We start from the raw sequence: 18993 nt of genomic DNA on the forward strand, positions 1-18993 counted from the left end.
AAAATCAAAAGAAATTAGCCAAGACCTCAGAAAAAAATGGTAGACCTCCACAAGTCTGGTTCATCCTTGGGAGTAAATTCCAAACGCCTGAAGGTACCACGTTCATCTGTACAAACAATAGTACACAAGTATAAACACCATGGGACCACGCAGCCGTCATACCCCTCAGGAAGAAGACGCGTTCTGTCTCTTAGAGATGAACGTACTTTGGTGCGAAAAGTGCAACTCAGTCCCAGAACAACAACAAAGGACCTTGTGAAGATGCTGGAGGAAACAGGTACAAAAGTATCTATATCCACAGTAAAATGAGTCCTCAGCAAGGAAGAAGCCACTGCTCCAAAACCGCAATTAAAAAGCAAGACTACGGTTTGCAACTGTACATGGGGACAAAGATCGTACTTTTTGGAGAAATGTCCTCTGGTCTGATGAAACAAAAACAGAGCTGTTGAGCCATAATGACCATTGTTATGTTTGGAGGAAAAAGGGGGAGGCTTGCAAGCCGAGGAACACCATCCCAACCGTGAAGCACGGGGAAGCAACATCTCAAGACATCAGTCAGGAAGTTAAAGCTTGGTCGCAAATGGGTCTTTCAAATGGATAATGACCCCAAGCATACTTCCAAAGTTGTGGCGAAATGGCTTAAGGACAAAAAAATGAAACTATTGGAGTCGCCATCACAAAGCCCTAACCTCAATGCTATAGGAAATGTGTTGGCAGAACTGAAAAAGCCAGATTTGAGATTCTTCTAAGTAGCCAGCCTTTGACTTGACGACAGCTTTGACACTCTTGGCATTCTCCCAACCAGCTTTATGAGGTATTCACCTGGACTGTATTTCAATTAACAGGTGTGTCTTGTTAAAAGTACATTTGTGTCATTTCTTTCCATCTTATTGCATTTGAGCCAATCAGTTGTGTTGTGACAAGGTAGGGGTGGTATACAGAAGATAGCCCTATTTTGTAAAAGACCATGTCCATATTATGGCAAGAACATCTCAAATAAGCAAAGAGAAACAACAGTACATTATTACTCTCTGCATGTGTGGTTCCAACCATGAAGCGTAGAGGAGGAGGTGTGATGGTGAGGGGATGCTTTGCTGTTGACACTGTCAGTGAATTATTTAGAATTTAAGGCACACTTAACCAGCATGGCTACCACAGCAATCTGCAGCGATAGAGTACACTATCCCATCTGGTTTGTGCTTAGTGGGACTATCATTTGTTTTTCAACAGGACAATGAACCAACACACCTCCAGGCTGTGTAAAGGGCTACTTGACCAAAAAGGAGAGTGATGGAGTGCTGCTTCAGATGACCTGGCCTCCACAATCACCTGACTTCAACCCAATTGAGATGGTTAGGGAAGAATTGGATCGCAGAATGAAGGAAAAGCAGCCAACTGTTGGAAAAGCATTCCAGGTGAAGCTGGTTGAGAGAATGACAAGAGTGTGCAAAGCTGTCATCAATGCAAAAGGTGGATAAGTTTAAGAATCTAAAATAATATTTTTTTTTATTTGTTTAACACGTTTTTGGTTACTACATGATTCCATATGTGTTATTTCATAGTTGTGATTTCTTCACTATTATTCGACAATGTAGAAAATAGTAAAACATAAAGAAAAACCCTTGAATGAGAAGGTGTGTCCAAACCTTTCACTAGTACTGTATATGTATGTGTATTTGTATAAATTATTTTAAATATGAACACATTTGAATGAACACGTTTATAGTGTCAAATGTGTAAAATTATAGCCATGGTAATAAAGGCATATTCAACTCGGGGCTCGATGCATTCTCTGGAAAATAATGCAACGCCGCCGAAGGTCAGTACCACTCCGCTAGCGCGTTGTGGAACACATCGTTCATTATTTTCCATTCATGAATTATCCGTTACATACTGTATATTTTAAATTAGTTTAACCACCTTGCAATGTTTGGAAATGCGGGCTTTTATTTTTGTGGTTCGCATTACCATAGAGAGGTGACATTATCGTTAGTGCTGCTAGCAAAATAGTAGTGTACAGTAGTTGTCAGGGGAATGGTGTGTTGTCCGTCTCAAAACAAACGCCACGAAGATATTTGTGGCAGAAATGAGAAGTCGGACGAATATTTTTTTTTGTTTTTCAATGTAAATAGATGATCACTGCACCAAAAACCTTCGAATGTATAAATCGCACACCTTTTGATATGGGTCTTTTCCCTCTATTGTTGGAGGTGCGCAGCTCGGACTGTTGAAACCGCAACGTGAACCTGAGACATTGGATGCAGTCCTGTAAGTGTGATGTGTGTAGCTAGCTAACGTTACTGTGAATTCAACCAAAGTACTGCCAAGCCTCACGTTTCGTCGCTTATTGATTTATTTTACAGAAAAATAATAACATTAATTTGCTAGTTGACAGGTACTGTAGCGGAGAATGTGGGTTGTATGACTATGCAATGATGATGATTGAGTCTGTGCAGTATGGATTGTGCACTCATGCGGTAACTTTTATGACTTAACCTACCAGAAAGAACCGACTGCATTATTTAACACGTCAATTGACGTCTTTCTCGGTACCAGGGTCCAAAAGGTACTCAGAACAACAAACCAGTGATAAGCTTATGGTCCATCATCATATCAGGTCAAATATGATTGAACCACAGGACTGCGACGACAGTGATGAACATGATGAAGCCGTTCCATTACCAACCCTACCCCCTATGCCACGAGAGCGAGTCCCGTTGCAGAGGAGCAACGTGTGCTCCCGCTCTTACTTCATGGTGGTAATGGTCTTTTTCCATGTATACATCATCAATGTCATTGCGCTACTCCTCTACGTGCACTACAACAACAGCCCTGGAGAGGTACTGGCCACCCCGAAGGCAAGCGGTGGAAGCAATTATCACAAGCCCCCCGAGTTCGATCAGCAACAGTCAGATTCTGGCTTTCAGCAGCATATGTACCTTCCACGCCTAGAGGGCATACGGGTGAGTTAAGGCCTTGATCACACAAACAAGGTTTTGCATTTTGGTACACCAGAAGTGTGTTCAAGTACAGTTGAAGTCGGAAGTTTACATACACTTAGATTGGAGTCATTAAAACTCGTTTTTTAACCACTCCACAAATTTCTTGTAAACAAACTATAGTTTTGGCAAGTTGGTTAGGACATCTACTTTGTGCATGACACAAGTAATTTTCCCAAAAATGGTTTACAGACAGATTATTTCACTTATAATTCACTGTATCACAATTCCAGTGGGTCAGAAGTTTACATACAGTAAGTTGACTGTGCCTTTAAACAGCTTGGAAAATTCCAGAAAATGATGTCATGGCTTTAGAAGCTTCTGATAGGCTAATTGACATCATTTGAGTCAATCTCTCTCCTCGTCCGCCCACGTGTTCTCGCACACCCCGAGAGCTTCTGGTCAGCGGGGTGGTGGCACCGGGATCCTCATCTCTCCCAAGTGGTCTTTCTCTCTTTCTCCCCTTACCCATCTGTCTATCGCCTCCTTTGAATTCCATGCTGTCACAGTTACCAGCCCTTTCAAGCTTAACATCCTTATCATTTATCGCCCTCCAGGTTCCCTCGGAGAGTTCATCAATGAGCTTGATGCCTTGATAAGCTCCTTTCCTGAGGACGGCTCACCTCTATTTCTGGGCACTTTAACCTCCCCACGTCTACCTTTGACTCATTCCTCTCTGCCTCCTTCTTTCCACTCCTCTCCTCTTTTGACCTCACCCTCTCACCTTCCCCCTACTCACAAGGCAGGCAATACGCTTGACCTCATCTTTACTAGATGCTGTTCTTCCACTAACCTCATTGCAACTCCCCTCCAAGTCTCCGACCACTACCTTGTATCCTTTTTCCCTCTCGCTCTCATCCAACACTTCCCACACTGCCCCTACTCGGATGGTATCGCGCCGTCCCAACCTTCGCTCTCTCTCCCCCGCTACTCTCTCCTCTTCCATCCTATCATCTCTTCCCTCTGCTCAAACTTTCTCCAACCTATCTCCTGATTCTGCCTCCTCAACCCTCCTCTCCTCCCTTACTGCATCCTTTGAAATCCTCCAGGCCGGCTTGGTCCTCCCCTCCCGCTCCGTGGCTCGACTGACTCATTGCGAGCTCACAGAACAGCTCCGGGCAGCCGATGGAGAAAAAAACTTGCGGACCTGGCATCCTTTCACTCCCTCCTCTCTACATTTTCCTCCTCTGTCTCTGCTGCTAAAGCCACTTTCTACCATTCTAAATTCCAAGCATCTGCCTCTAACCCTAGGAAGCTCTTTGCCACCTTCCTCCCTCCTGAATCCTCCCCCCTCCTCCCTCTCTGCAGATGACTTCGTCAACCATTTTGAAAAGAAGGTCGACGACATCCGATCCTCGTTTGCTAAGTCAAACGACACCGCTGGTTCTGCTCACACTGCCCTACCCTATGCTCTGACCTCTTTCTCCCCTCTCTCTCCAGATGAAATCTCGCGTCTTGTGACGGCCGGCCGCCCAACAACCTGCCCGCTTGACCCTATCCCCTCCTCTCTTCTCCAGACCATTTCCGGAGACCTTCTCCCTTACCTCACCTCGCTCATCAACTCATCCCTGACCGCTCTACGTCCCTCCCGTCTTCAAGAGAGCGAGAGTTGCACCCCTTCTGAAAAAAACCTACACTCGATCCCTCCGATGACAACTACAGACCAGGGAAAATCTCTCAGAATGACCTTCTTGATCCAAATCAGTCAGGTTTCAAGACTAGTCATTCAACTGAGACTGCTCTTCTCTGTAACGGAGGCGCTCCGCACTGCTAAAGCTAACTCTCTCTCCTCTGCTCTCATCCTTCTAGACCTATCCTGCCTTCGATACTGTGAACCATCAGATCCTCCTCTCCACCCTCTCCGAGTTGGGCATCTCCGGCGGGCTTGGACGTCCTACCTGACAGGTCGCTCCTACCAGGTGGCGTGGCGAGAATCTGTCTCCTCACCACGCGCTCTCACCACTGGTGTCCCCCAGGGCTCTGTTCTAGGCCCTCTCTTATTCTCGCTATACAAAGTCACTTGGCTCTGTCATAACCTCACATGGTCTCTCCTATCATTGCTATGCAGAACACAAATTAATCTTCTCCTTTCCCCTTCTGATGACCAGGTGGCGAATCGCATCTCTGCATGTCTGGCAGACATATCAGTGTGGATGACGGATCACCACCTCAAGCTGAACCTCAGCAAGACGGAGCTCCTCTTCCTCCCGGGGAAGGACTGCCCGTTCCATGATCTCGCCATCACGGTTGACAACTCCATTGTGTCCTCTCCCAGAGCGCTAAGAACCTTGGCGTGATCCTGGACAACACCCTGACGTTCTCAACTAACATCAAGGCGGTGTCCCGTTCCTGTTTCATGCTCTACAACATCCGCAGAGTCACAGGAAGCGGCGCAGGTCCTAATCCAGGCACTTGTCATCTCCCGTCTTGATTACTGCAACTCGCTGTTGGCTGGGCTCCCTGCCTGTGCCATTAAACCCCTACAACTCATCCAGAACGCCGCAAGTCTGGTGTTCAACCTTCCCAAGTTCTCTCACATCACCCCGCTCCTCCGCTCTCTCCACTGGCTTCCAGTTGAAGCTCGCATCCGCTACAAGACCATGGTGCTTGCCTACGGAGCTGTGAGGGGAACGGCACCTCAGTACCTCCAGGCTCTGATCAGGCCCTAAAGGGCACTGCGTTCATCCACCTCTGGCCTGCTCGCCTCCCTACCACTGAGGAAGTACAGTTCCCGAGCCCAGTCAAAACTGTTCGCTGCTCTGGCCCCCAATGGTGGAACACACTCCCTCACGACGCCAGGACAGCGGAGTCAATCACCACCTTCCGGAGACACCTGAAACCCCACCTCTTCAAGGAATACCTAGGATAGGGTAAGTAAGGGTAAGTAATCCTTCTCACCCCCCCTTCTCCCCCTCCCCAAAAAAAAAAAAGATTTAGATGCAAGTGGCTGTTCCACTGGATGTCATAAGGTGTATGCACCAATTTGTAAGTCGCTCTGGATAGGAGCGTCTGCTAAATGACTTAAATGTAAATGTAAATCGGAGGTATACCTGTGGATGTATTTCAAGGCCTATCTTCAAACTCCGTGCCATTTTGCTTGACATCATGGGGAAATCAAAATAAATCAGCCAAGGCCTCAGAAAAAAAAACTCCACAAGTCTGGTTCATCCTTGGGAGTAATTTCCAAACACCCGAAGGTACCACGTTCATCTTTACAAACAATAGTATGCAAGTATAAACGCCATGGGACCACGCAGCCATCATACCTCTCAGGAAGGAGACACGTTCTGTCTCCTAAAGATTAACGTACTTTGGTGCGAAAAGTGCAACTCAGTCCCAGAACAACAGCAAAGGTCCTTGTGAAGATGCTGGAGGAAACGGGTACAAAAGTATCTATATCCACAGTAAAACGAGTCCTATATCGACATAACCTGAAAGGCCGCTCAGCAAGGAAGAAGCCACTGCTCCAAACCGCCATAAAAAAAGCAAGACTACAGTTTGCAACTGCACATTGGGACAAAGATCGTACTTTTTGGAGAAATGTCCTCTTGTCTGATGAAACAAAAATAGAACTATTTGGCCATAATGACCATTGTTATGTTTGGAGGAAAAAGGGGGAAGCTTGTAAGCCGAAGAACACCATCCCAACCGTGAAGCACGGGGGTGGCAGCATCATGTTGTTGGGGTGCTTTGCTGCAGGAGGGACTGGTGCACTTCACAAAATAGATGGCATCATGAGGCAGGAAAATGATATGGATATATGGAAGCAACATCTCAAGACAGGAAGTTTTATCTTGGTCGCAAATGGGTCTTCCAAATGGACAATGACCCCCAAGCATACTTCCAAAGTTGTGGCGAAATGGCTTAAGGACATCAAAGTCAAGGTATCGGAGTGGCCATCACAAAGCCCTGACCTCAATCCCAAAGAAAAGCTGTGGGCAGAACTGAAAAGGCGTGTGTGAACAAGGAGGCCTACAAACCTGACTCAGTTACACCAGCTCTGTCGGAGGAATGGGCCAAAATTCACCCAATTTATTGTGGGAAGCTTGTGTAAGGCTACCCACAACGTTTCACCCAAGTTAAACAATTCAAAGGCAATGCTACCAAATATTAATTGAGTGTATGTAAACTTCTGACCCACTGGGAATGAGATTAAAGAAATAAACGCTGAAATAACCAATTCTCTCTACTATTATTCTGACATTTTACATTCTTAAAATAAAGTGGTTATCCTAATTGACCTAAGACAGGGAATTTTTCTAGGATTAAATGTCAGCAATTGTGAAATACATTTTAAACACGTGTTTTTGGCTAAGGTGTATGAAAACTTCAGACTTCAACAGAATTGCATTGCAGAGGCAGTTGCAGTGTGTTCTGTGGTGTAATACATTGGATTTATTCAACGTATGCGTCAAACTGTGTAAGAAGACAGCTTGACAGAAATGGTAGCAGAAGGTGAATGTTGAACTTTTCCACCACACATATCCAGATGATGGTGTGTAATATTTTGTGAAATGACGCTACCGGTGTGATCAATGCGTAAGTGTTCCTGTGTAGTTCTGTCTCTGTTTAGCCCAGAGCTGAACCTTACAGACAGTAGTGGTTTGTACAGTTCAGCGGTGGGCTAGTGTCTGTTGTGCTTTTCTTCTATGTGAATGGTGTGTTCCGTGCCATCTTGATGGTATGAAGTTATAGTCAGTGTTATTTTTTTCACAGGTGGGCCATGTCCAGAAGTTGTCACTGGTGCCAGGCAAGGTGCATGAGATGCGGACCCTGAGTCTGAAGCCCCTGCTGTTTGGTGAGAGCTCTCTCTACTAAACTTCTGCTCTGCATTGCACCCCTCTGCACCATGTTAGTGGTTGATGCTGTCATTGCTCTCCAAGGGTGTGTGTGTGTGTGTGTGTGTGTGTGTGTGTGTGTGTGTGTGTGTGTGTGTGTGTGTGTGTGTGTGTGTGTGTGTGTGTGTGTGTGTGTGTGTGTGTGTGTGTGTGTGCGGGTGCATTCATACGTGTGTTTGGGTGCGTACATGCATTCAAACGGGTGTTTACGGTGGGCCTCTCTCTCCAGAGATCCCAGGGTTCCTGTCTGAAGAGGAGTGTCGTGTGGTGGTGCAGCTGGCCCAGCTGAAGGGCCTGATGGAGAGCCAGGTGATGGTGCCTGAGGGACAGGAGGAGCTGACGGAGCAGCTCAACCTCAGCCCTGAGGAGATCTTCAACCTGCTAGACCTCAACCAGGACGGACAGCTACAACTCCAGGAGGTGTGTGGGTGGGCAAGCGAGGATGTGTGTCTGTGAGCAGTAGTAGTCTTGCACAAGTGCGAGCCGGAACGGCTCATAGGAGCAGGAGCCTATATCCTGTTTCTGTAGCATGAGGTTGTTTGATGTAGTACACCCCCTGGACAGGACGCTAGTCTATCATAAGGCCTCAAGCCCAATAGATCTCCTTAACACTAGAACCATTAAAGCAGTCATTTTGACTGCTCATGAATAAAAATATACAGTGGGGCAAAAAAGTATTTAGTCAGCCACCAATTGTGCAAGTTCTCCCACTTAAAAAGATGAGAGAGGCCTGTAATTTTCATCATAGGTACACTTCAACTATGACAGACAAAATGAGAAGGAAAAAAAATCCAGAAAATCACATTGTAGGATTTGTTATGAATTTATTTGCAAATTATGGTGGAAAATAAGTATTTGGTCACCTACAAACAAGCAAGATTTCTGGCTCTTACAGACCTGTAACTTCTTCTTTAAGAGGCTCCTCTGTCCTCCACTCGTTACCTGTATTAATGGCACCTGTTTGAACTTGTTATCAGAATAAAAGACACCTGTCCACACCCTCAAACAGTCACACTCCAAACTCCACTATGGCCAAGACCAAAGAGCTGTATATTACTCCTTCATTTTTAAAGTCATTCCCCCCTTCGTCCTTGACTTTTACTAAATAAGTATATAACACACTGCCATTGTTAAAATCTTAAAATCACAAACGGAACTGGAGTTATAACCACTATAGTAGGGCGTGTCATTTAAAAAAATAATTTCCCTGTGTTGCCTCCTCCTGACAGTATATCCTGCCTCGCTCCATCTCCCGACAGTGGAAGGTGCCGTGCCCAGTTGATAATCGCCTTGGAACTGAACCGAAACTATACCGAAATGAATTTCACACAAACAACAGATGAAATAAATGAAGTAAAGTATGATGGGGGAGTTGATGAGTTAGGGGAAGCGAACAATGAATAATTATGTAATCACCAATCATGAATGAAGAACAGGGCGGGTCATTCTATTGTATTGGTATATTCCAATTAGAGGTTGACCGATTATGATCTTTCAACGCCGGTACCGATTATTGGAGGACCAAACCGATCAATCGGCCAATTTTTTTATATATATTTGTAATAATGACAATTACAACAATACTGAATGAACAATGAACCCTATATTAACTTAATATAATACATAAATACAATCTATTTAGTCTCAAATAAATAATGAAACATGTTCAATTTGGATTAAATAATGCAAAAACACAGTGTTTTGTAGAAGAAAGTAATAAAGCTAATGTTTAAGTTCCTTGCTCAGAACATGAGAACATATAGAAGCTGGTGGTTCAATATTCCCAGTTCTTCAATATTCCCAGTTAAGAAGTTTTAGGTTGTAGTTATTATAGGAATTATGACACATCAACTATTTCTCTCTATACCATTTGTATTTCATATACCTTTGACTATTGGATGCTCTTATAGGCACTTTAGTATTGCCAGCCTAATTTCGGGAGTTGATAGGCTTGAAGTCATAAACTTCAAGCCGGGCGGCAGGGTAGCCTAGTGGTTAGAGCGTTGGTCTAGTAACCGGAAGGTTGCAAGTTCAAACCCCCGAGCTGACAAGGTACAAAATCTGTCGTTCTGCCCTTGAACAGGCAGTTAACCCACTGTTCCTAGGCCGTCATTGAAAATAAGAATTTGTTCTTAACTGACTTGCCTAGTTAAATAAAGGTAAAATAAAAATAAATAAACAGCGCTGTGCTTCAAGCATTGCTAAGAGCTGCTGGCGAACACAGTAAAGTGCTGTTTGAATAAATGCTTACAAGCCTGCTGCTGCCTTCCACCGCCCATAAATATCAAGTCATAGACTTAATTATAATAAACACGCAGAAATACAAGCCTTTGGTCATTAATATGGTCATATCCGCAAACTGTCGTTTTGAAAACAAAACGTTTATTCTTTCAGTGAAATACGGAACCATTCCGTATTTTGATGAACGGGTGGCAAGCCTAAGTCTAAATATTGCTGTTACATTGCACAACCTTCAATGTTATGTCATAATTATGCAAAATTATGGAAAATGAATTATGGTCTTTGTTAGGAAGAAACACAGTTCGCAACGAGCCAGGTGGCCCAAACTGTTGCATATACCCTGACTATGCGTGCAATGAACGCAAGAGAAGTGACACAATTTCCCTAGATAACATTGCCTGCTAACATGCATTTATTTTAACTAAATATGCAGGTTTAAAAATATATACTTCTGTGTATTGATTTTAAGAAAGGCTTTGATATTTATGGTTAGGTACATTTGTGTAACGAATGTGCTTTTTTCACGAATGCGCTTTTGTTAAATCATCACCCGTTTGGGTAGGCTGTGAGTCGATGATAAATTAACAGGCACCGTATTGATTATATGCAATGCAGGACAAGCATGTTAACCTAGTAATATCATCAGCCATGTGTAGTTAACTAGTGATTATGTGAAGATGGATAGTTTTTTTATAAGATAAGTTTAATGCTTGCTTGCAACTTACCTTGGCTCATTGCAGCCACAAGGTCCTTTTGACGCTGCACTCGCGTAACAGGTGGTCAGCCTGCCACGCAGTTTCCTGTGGATTGCAATGTAATCGGCCATATTCGGCGTCCAAAAAAGGCCGATTACCGATTGTTATGAAAAACTTGAAATCGACCCTAATTAATTGGCCATTCCGATTAATCGGTCGACCTCTAATTCCAATTATAATCTCAAAATGGTGTGTGCCATGTGTCAGTCCTCCAAATCCAAGCAGATGGATCAGTCTAGACTGGCCTACTTGGAGTACACAGTGAGAGCATGCATAATTTACCATGGCAAAAAGACCAGTACTTTCTTTGGAGAAACCATGTCACGGGATCGGTTCAGCGTTACCTCCGTTTTTTTTTTAAGACAAAGAAACAAGAACGCGACACCTGGAAAACAGACGTGCGCCATGGTAGCCAACGTTTCAGAACTAGTTTGTACAGAACCGCATTACATGTTACAAACCAGGAGACGACATCGCTGTTGATTAACAATTGTCTGCACAGCTCCAGGGGAGGAGACAGTACCAGGTGGCCTGATGTACTAAGACCAGAATCTAAGACACCTGTGTTGCCTGCAAGCGACGTGTTTGTGCTACGTGTGTCGAGCAAGTGAAAGTGGCGAAGATTTGTGTTGACTGTTAGGAAAAGCGATAACAGTTCATTAAATCCAACTGATGCCATTGCGTGAAGACACACACCATGTGAGCAAGAGCTCATGACAATCATTTATTCTTTTTCTTTTACTGCTGTCATATCCACACTTCTATTCATTATAATGACATTTTTGCTGTTGTGCTGATTTTCACTATTTATCACGCGCACTTATAATGATGTTTAAGCTACTGGTGTTTTCGTCAGTTGACCGCGCGGTTGAGGTATTTTTATTTTGTCTTTATGGAAAGAAGCTGTTACTGTGTTCCAACACACATGCTTTCTCTTTCATTGTTGTAAGAAAGGCTCTCCACAAATAAAATGGAACACTCAAATGTTTTGGTTTTTACATTAAAAGTAACAGCTTACAGTAACATAAACTAATGAAAATGCTATTGTGTTTTTGCGATAGCGTTTATGACATTTATTAATTATACTGTTAGTGTTGGAGTCAGAATGGCTTGAAGGGGGGGTCCCTCGAGGCCCAGCGGTTCTCGTGTTAATGTTGAGTGCTAAGCAGAGACTCATCGGGTCCCATTTTTTTTAATCAGTCTTCGTTGTGACTCAGCCAGGGAACGAACACCTGAACCTCCCAATCTCAGGGCGGACACTCTAACCACAAGGCCACTGAGTGGAGTGAACACACATCATTAATCATAGTGTGGTGGTACTGGAGCAGCAAATGTATCCATTTATTTTGTTCCTTTTTTGTAATGGATCAATAAACATGTATTGTATTCTTTTCTTTATGTGTGATTTATTCATGTTCCTGGGCCTCCTACAGATATTGACACATTCACGAGTGAGGGATGGGATCTGGCTGACACCAGAGAATCTGAAAGAGATCTATGCTGGACTGAAGGCTGACCCTGACGGTAACGGTAAGGGTCATTCTCGACACGGGCCTCTTTGTGATAGGTAGACACCTCTGTCTCTATGCATACAGAGCTCATCTTTTCAGGCTGCTCATATTGGATATCTGCATCTCTATGTGACCCACTTTGTGCCTGTAGGTGACATCTCTGTGTCTGTGTTAGGCTTGCTGAGCCTGGAGGAGTTCAGGCGTCTGGGCAGTGATGCGTTCCAGCGTTTCTTGCAGCAGCGCGGAGTGAAGAGCAGCCAGCTGGTCAGGAACAGCAGACACACCTGGCTGTACCAGGGACAGGGGGCACACCAGGTTCTCCGAGACCTCAAGAAGAGGTGAGGAGAACATCATTGTCAACTGTTGCCCTGGCCCCTCTCTCTCTCTCTCTCTCCTGGCCCCTCTCTCTCTCTCCTGGCCCCTCTCTAACTCCTGGCCCCTCTCTGTCTCTCCTGGCCCTTCTCTGTCTCTTTTCCTGGCCCCTCTCTCACTCCTGGCCCATCTCTCTCTCTCCTGGCCCATCTCTCTCTCTCCTGGCCCCTCTCTCTCTCTTTTCCTGGCCCCTCTCTCTCTCTCTCTCTCCTGGCCCCTCTCTCTCTCTCTCTCTCTCTCTCTCTCTCTCTCTCTCTCTCTCTCTCAATTCAATTCAATTGACTTTATTGACATGGCAAGTTCATTATTACTTACATTGTCAAAGTATACATATCGGGGGGTGAAAAAAATATATTTTTTATATTGATATATAAATAAATGGTGCGACCAACAGCAATAATAATAGTAGTAGTGGACATGGGATTACCATTAACAACAACTACAACAACAATATTAATGAGAACAACAATACATTAAAGCAATGGTAGTAGACCAGTGTCAACATGACTGAGATATATGACATGAAGTGGTATGAAAGACAAAACAAAACAAGATGGGAAATATTATCGACATTACTTTGTACTTTTCACTGGCCGTCCCTCAGGTTGTGGCAGGAGTACACATATTTGGCTGCCAAAACTGCACATTTTGGCTTTTCACCCAATAAATATTAGATTTTTTCTTCATCTTTTATAGTTTCAAAATATTTGTATTGAATTATAATTTTGTGAAAGAAATATTATCTTAGGTCTGAGTATTTGTCACAGTGTAATAGGAAATGCAGCTCTGTCTCTACCTCTCCCCTGGAGCAGAGTGAGCACAGCCTGTCCTCTCTGGGCAGCCAGGTTTGTCTGTGATGACCGGTCTCTATAGCCAGACTGTGCTCACTGAGTCTGTACCTAGTCCATTTTTTCCTCAGTTTTCTATCAGTCACAGTGGTCAGATAGTTTGCCACCATGTACTGTCTGTTTAGAGCCAAATAGCATTGAAGTTTAGTTAGATTTTTTTGTGGTGTCTTTCCAATAGGTGATATATTTTTCTTTTTGTTTTGTGATGATTTGGTTGGGCCAGATTTTCTGAGTGCTGTCTTGAGGCTCTTTGGGTTTGGTTTGGGTTGGTGAACTGAGCCTCAGAACCAGCTGGCTGAGGGGACTCTTTTCATCTCTTGAAATTGTAGAGCTGTGTGATGGAATGTTTTGGGGTCACTTGTTTTTAGATGGTTGTAAAGTGTTCAAACACATTAATAAACGGTCAGAGTCAAACACCATGGCCAAGGTTATCAGAATCTGATGTTAAGGATTTTTGTCCCTCTTTCTCCCCCTCCATTTGTCCTCCATAGGGTGGCCCGTCTGACCCGGATGCCCTCTGCGTTGGTGGACCTGAGTGAGCCCCTCCAGGTGGTACGTTATGAGCAGGGAGGCCACTACCACGCCCACCACGACAGCGGCCCTGTCTACCCTGAGACCGCCTGCACGCACACGCGCCTCGCTGCCAACACCTCCACACCCTTCGAGACCTCCTGCAGGTGAGAGAGAGTTGTGTTGAGTCAGGCAGGGCCTCGTCCGTGGCCTTGTTTTGACGATGCTGTATAGGGGAGAGTCTGGATAGACACCCTTCAGATTAAGATGGTTAGATTGAGTGATAATGTAGTGTAACATCTGTGTACTTTAGGTGGATGTGTTTGTGATAGACTGTGGTGGATGGCTTTGTGTAACTTAGCACATATCAATATATCAGGTAGTTTGTGACTAAGGCTTACATTTCCATGGTGTGTCGGTATTAAATGTGTGTGTTGCACACCCAGGTACATCACCGTTCTCTTCTACCTGAACTCGGTTGAGGGGGGCGGGGAGACCGCGTTCCCTGTGGCAGACAACAGGACCTATGAGGAAGTGGTGCGTTATGGTCTGTCTGTGTGTGTGTGTGTTCTTGTGTGTTTATATTAGGGCTGGGAATTGCCGGGAACCTCACAATACGATATTATCACAATACTTAGGTGCCGATGTGATATGTATTGCAATTCAATTTCGATTCAATACATTTATTTTATTGCGATTCAACGTTCCAAACGTATTGTTAACCATATGTCTGCTGCAGAGGGATGAGAGAACACGTTTTGATCAGTCATGGAAATAAAAGTGCTGGAAATAAATTGACTCCCTATTTAAAAAAGAAGATGGAGGACAAGCTATGAAGGAAAAAACCTGGAGTTTTAGTGCAGGTATAGCCAACTAGCGCAAAAATAATATTGCAGTATTGTCAAAACAATACGATATAGCGTTAACAAAATCGATATGTAATTGTATCGATCCCCCCCATCATTAGTTTATGTATCTATATTAAACATTTGCATGTTTGTCGGTGTACCGATATGTTTTTCTCAACGGTATTAATGAGTGATTGTGTTTGTGTTTTCAGTCTCTGATCCAGAACAATGTGGATCTAATGGACACGAGGAAGAACTGTGATAGGAGCAACCTGAGGGTAAAGCCTACTAAAGGGACAGCCGTGTTCTGGTACAACTACCTTTCTGACGGACAAGGTACAGACTGTACACAGTACTCCCTCACACATAGCACGGCCCTTCTATACTAAACAAAAATATAGCAACATGTAAAGTGTTGGTCCTATGTTTCATGATCTGAAATAAAAGATCCCAGAAATGTTCCATACGCACAAAAAAGCTTATTTCTCTCAGATTTTGTTCACAAATTTGTTTACATCTCTTTGAGTGAACATTTCTCATTTGCCAAGATAATCCTGACAGGTGTGGCATATCAGGAAGCTGATTCAACAGCATGATCATTACACAGGTGCACCTTGTGCTGTGGACAATAAAAGGCCTCTAAAATTTGCAGTTTTATCACACAGCACAATGCCACAGATGTCTCAAGTTTTGAGGGAGTGTGCAATTGGCATGCTGACTGCAGGAATGTCCACCAGAGCTGTTGCCAAATAATATAATGTTAATTTCTCTACCAAAAGCCACCTCCAACATCGTTTTAGGGATTTTGGCAGTACATCCAACCGGCAGACCACGTGTAACCAGGCCAGGACCTCCACATCTGGCTTCTTTACCTGCGGGATTGTCTGACACCAGGCACCCGGATAGCTTATAAAACTGAGTAGTATTTCTGTCTGTAATAAAGCTATTTTGTGGGGGAAAACTAATTCTGGATGCGCCCCTGCCCAGTCATGTGAAATCCATAGATTAGGGCTTAATGAATTTATTTAAATTGACTGATTTCCATGTGACTGTTCCTTGTTAATGTAAAATCATTGAAATTGTTGCATTTATATTTTAGGTCAGTATATCAACACACTAATACAGCTTAATTACTGCCCCTCAGACAGCCTACTCAACTTATTGTACACACATAGCAATTGACCCCATTTCATTCATTCACTGCTGTTCAGGTCCTTGTTTAAAAACTGTAGTCCGTGTTGTTTTGATGAAGGTTAGGCCCACTGTTGTAGAAATACATTGAAAGAGAATCCGCCTGCTAGTCCACATGGTAGTTATCAGTTCTACTGTTATCAGAGCTTCTGTTGAATACTGTACTCACTGCTTTCTGTTACACAGGCTGGGTGGGGGAGCAGGATGAGTACTCTCTGCACGGCGGCTGTGTGGTCACCCGCGGCACTAAGTGGGTGGCCAATAACTGGATCAACATCGACCCAGACTACCAGCGCCAGGCTCGCTACCAGCAGCTGGTGTCACAGCAGGGGGAAGAGAAAGAGGGGGAGGGGGAGGACGAGAGGGAGGGGGAGCAGTCTCAGCCCCGCCCTGAACAACTGCAAACTGCTGACTCCCATCAGGAACTGTAGCTGTACTGCTGTAGCCAAAACCGAAAAACAATGACCTCTCCTTGGGTCCACTAATTACACTAGTTCCAATCTCAGAAGAGTTATGGGTGGTCCAGACATTGCAGTTAGTGGGCCTAGACCTCCCCCACCCCTCTTCTTCAGCCTAAAGCTACCACAAAGATACCTCTCTACCCACCTCCCCAACCTAACTTGACTCTGCCATGCTGTGCACAACCTCCCATGACGACACATCTGCGGCCAGGACATAGAGAGATAGTTGATATTCAGGGACTGTGGTAACTTTGGATTTATGCAACTGAGAAGGGGTCTAATGTTGTTGTTCAGATGTTCTTGTTTGTTCACTATTAGTTGTGTTTACTCAGCTGAATTCATGCATACATCCAAACTTTGTTTACGTTATATACTTATGCACAATTTTACCTTCTGTGTGTCACAAAACATTAGTGTTATATTTTTTTGTGAGTGAGACTGACGCTCTGATACACACATTGCGGAGGGGGGGGCGGGGGTCGACTATGCTACTACTTGCATGTACGTACCTTCGTATGAGCTGTTAGGTTAGACTTTATACATATTATTAGTGTGTCATGATAGCCATAGTCTTTATAGACTGTCAGCTGTAATCCTCGTTTTCTTTTAGCCTGACGATGTCTGTCATCACCCAAAGACCCCCCCCATCCATGTGATGAAGCATGTTAACTGTTATTTAAGTGTTGCACAAATTTACTTAATTCTTTTATTTGTTAGTTTGTTTATTTATTCAACATTCTTTATGTATATACAATACCAGTCAAAAGTTTGGACACACCTACTCATTCAAGGGTTTTTCTTTATTTTGACTATTTTCTACATTGTAGAATAATAGTGAAGACATCAAAACTATGAAATAACACAAATAGAATCATGTAGTAACCAAAAAAGTGTTTAACAAATCAAAATATGTTTTATATTTTACATTTTTCAAAGTAGCCACCCTTTGCCTTGATGACAGCTTTGCACACTCTTGGCATTCTCTCAACCAGCTTCATGAGGTAGTCACCTGGAATGCATTTCAATTAGTTGTTGCAACAAGGTAGGGGTGGTATACAGAAGACAGCCCTATTTGGTAAAATACCAAATCCATATTATAGCAAGAACAGCTCAAAGAAGCAAAGAGAAACATCCATCTATAATTATTTTAAGACATGAAGGTCAGTCAACACGGAACATTTCAGGAACTTTGAAAGTTTATTTAAGTGCAGTCCAAAAAAAACATCAACACTATGATGAAACTGGCTCTCATGAGGACCGCCACAGGAAAGGAAGATCCAGAGTTTCCTCTGCTGTAGATGATAAGTTCATTAGAGTTACCAGCCTCAGAAATTGCAGCCCAAATAAATGCTTCACGGAGTTCAAGTATCAGACACATCTCAACATCAACTGTTCAGAGGAGACTGTGTAAATCAGGCCCCCATGGTTGAATTGCTGCAAATAAACCCCTACTAAAGGACACCAATGAGAAGAAGAGACTTGCTTGGGCCAAGAAACACGAGCAACTTTAGACTGGTGGAAATCTGTCCTTTGGTCTGATTAGTCCAAATTTGCGATTTTTGGTTCCAACCGCCGTGTCTTTGTGAGACGCTGAGTAGGTGAACGGATATCTGCGTGTGTGTTTCCCAATTGAAGCATAGAGGAGGAGGTGTGATGGTGTGGGGGTGCTTTGCTGGTGACACTGTCAGTGATTTCTTTAGAATTCAAGGCACACTTAACCAGCATGGCTACCACAGTATTCTGCAGAGATACGCCATCCCATCTGGTTTGTGCTTAGTGGGACTATCATTTGTTTTTCAACAGGGCAATGAACCAACACACATCCAGGCTGTGTAAAGGCTTTTTGACCAAGAAGGAGAGTGATGGAGTGCTGCACCAGATGATCTGGCCTCCACAATCACCCGACCTCAACCTAATTGAGATGGTTAGGGATGAGTTGGACCGCAGAGTGAAGGATAAGCAGCCAACAAGTGCTCAGCATATGTGGGAACTCCTTTAAGATTGTTGGAAAAGCATTCCAGGTGAAACTGGTTGAGAGAATGCCAAGAGTGTGCAAAGCTGTCATCAAGGCAAAGGGTGGCTACTTTGAAAAATCTAAAATGTAAAATATATGACTGGTAATGTATATATGTATGCTTGTGTCACTTGCATCCATTACTTCTTGTCCTACTACAGGTATTGAATTTCTATTTATTTGAAGTATTATTTATTACTTATTTATTCCAAATGTTTCACTTTCCATGTTGTGTTGTTCACCTTGTTTGGTGTTTGTTTCCAAATGCACTGAATCACTTTCCTCTGCTCCAAATAAAGTTTACTTTAGATTTTGAATTATAGAGAGTTATTTCTCTCATTTCATTGGAGTCACAGAGGAGCGAGTGAGGCCAATTGCCAAAGCTGTTCGTGACAACACTGGCAC

The 18993-nt window shown here is 43.7% G+C and overlaps 1 protein-coding gene across 2 annotated transcripts; it reads left to right on the forward strand.

Annotated features, from left to right (window-relative positions):
* Window positions 1-1814: 1814 nt before the first annotated feature.
* On the forward strand, window positions 1815-18910 carry p4htmb (prolyl 4-hydroxylase, transmembrane b). 2 transcript variants are annotated; one of them, XM_035778198.2, is made up of 10 exons: window positions 1815-2268; window positions 2557-2963; window positions 7716-7797; window positions 8067-8257; window positions 12267-12363; window positions 12496-12682; window positions 14056-14241; window positions 14521-14611; window positions 15135-15258; window positions 16300-18910. In XM_035778198.2, the coding sequence occupies exons 1-10, from the start codon at window positions 2259-2261 to the stop codon at window positions 16542-16544; spliced, it is 1620 nt and encodes a 539-aa protein (XP_035634091.1). In that variant the 5' UTR covers window positions 1815-2258; the 3' UTR covers window positions 16545-18910. The 2 variants fall into 2 exon arrangements, with proteins under 2 accessions (XP_035634091.1, XP_052383014.1); XM_052527054.1 differs by having other exon boundaries at window positions 1818-2268; window positions 12520-12682.
* Window positions 18911-18993: the final 83 nt, after the last annotated feature.

Source organism: Oncorhynchus keta, chromosome 10, assembly GCF_023373465.1.
Source record: "Oncorhynchus keta strain PuntledgeMale-10-30-2019 chromosome 10, Oket_V2, whole genome shotgun sequence".
NCBI classification, from domain to species: domain Eukaryota; kingdom Metazoa; phylum Chordata; class Actinopteri; order Salmoniformes; family Salmonidae; genus Oncorhynchus; species Oncorhynchus keta.

Excerpts from the sequence above, each read along its gene's own strand:
- p4htmb (XM_035778198.2), top strand. Across the intron at positions 12,364-12,495 it reads GGCTGACCCTGACGGTAACG|GTGACATCTCTGTGTCTGTG; the intron begins GTAAGGGTCATT and ends TTGTGCCTGTAG. Across the intron at positions 12,683-14,055 it reads CTCCGAGACCTCAAGAAGAG|GGTGGCCCGTCTGACCCGGA; the intron begins GTGAGGAGAACA and ends TGTCCTCCATAG.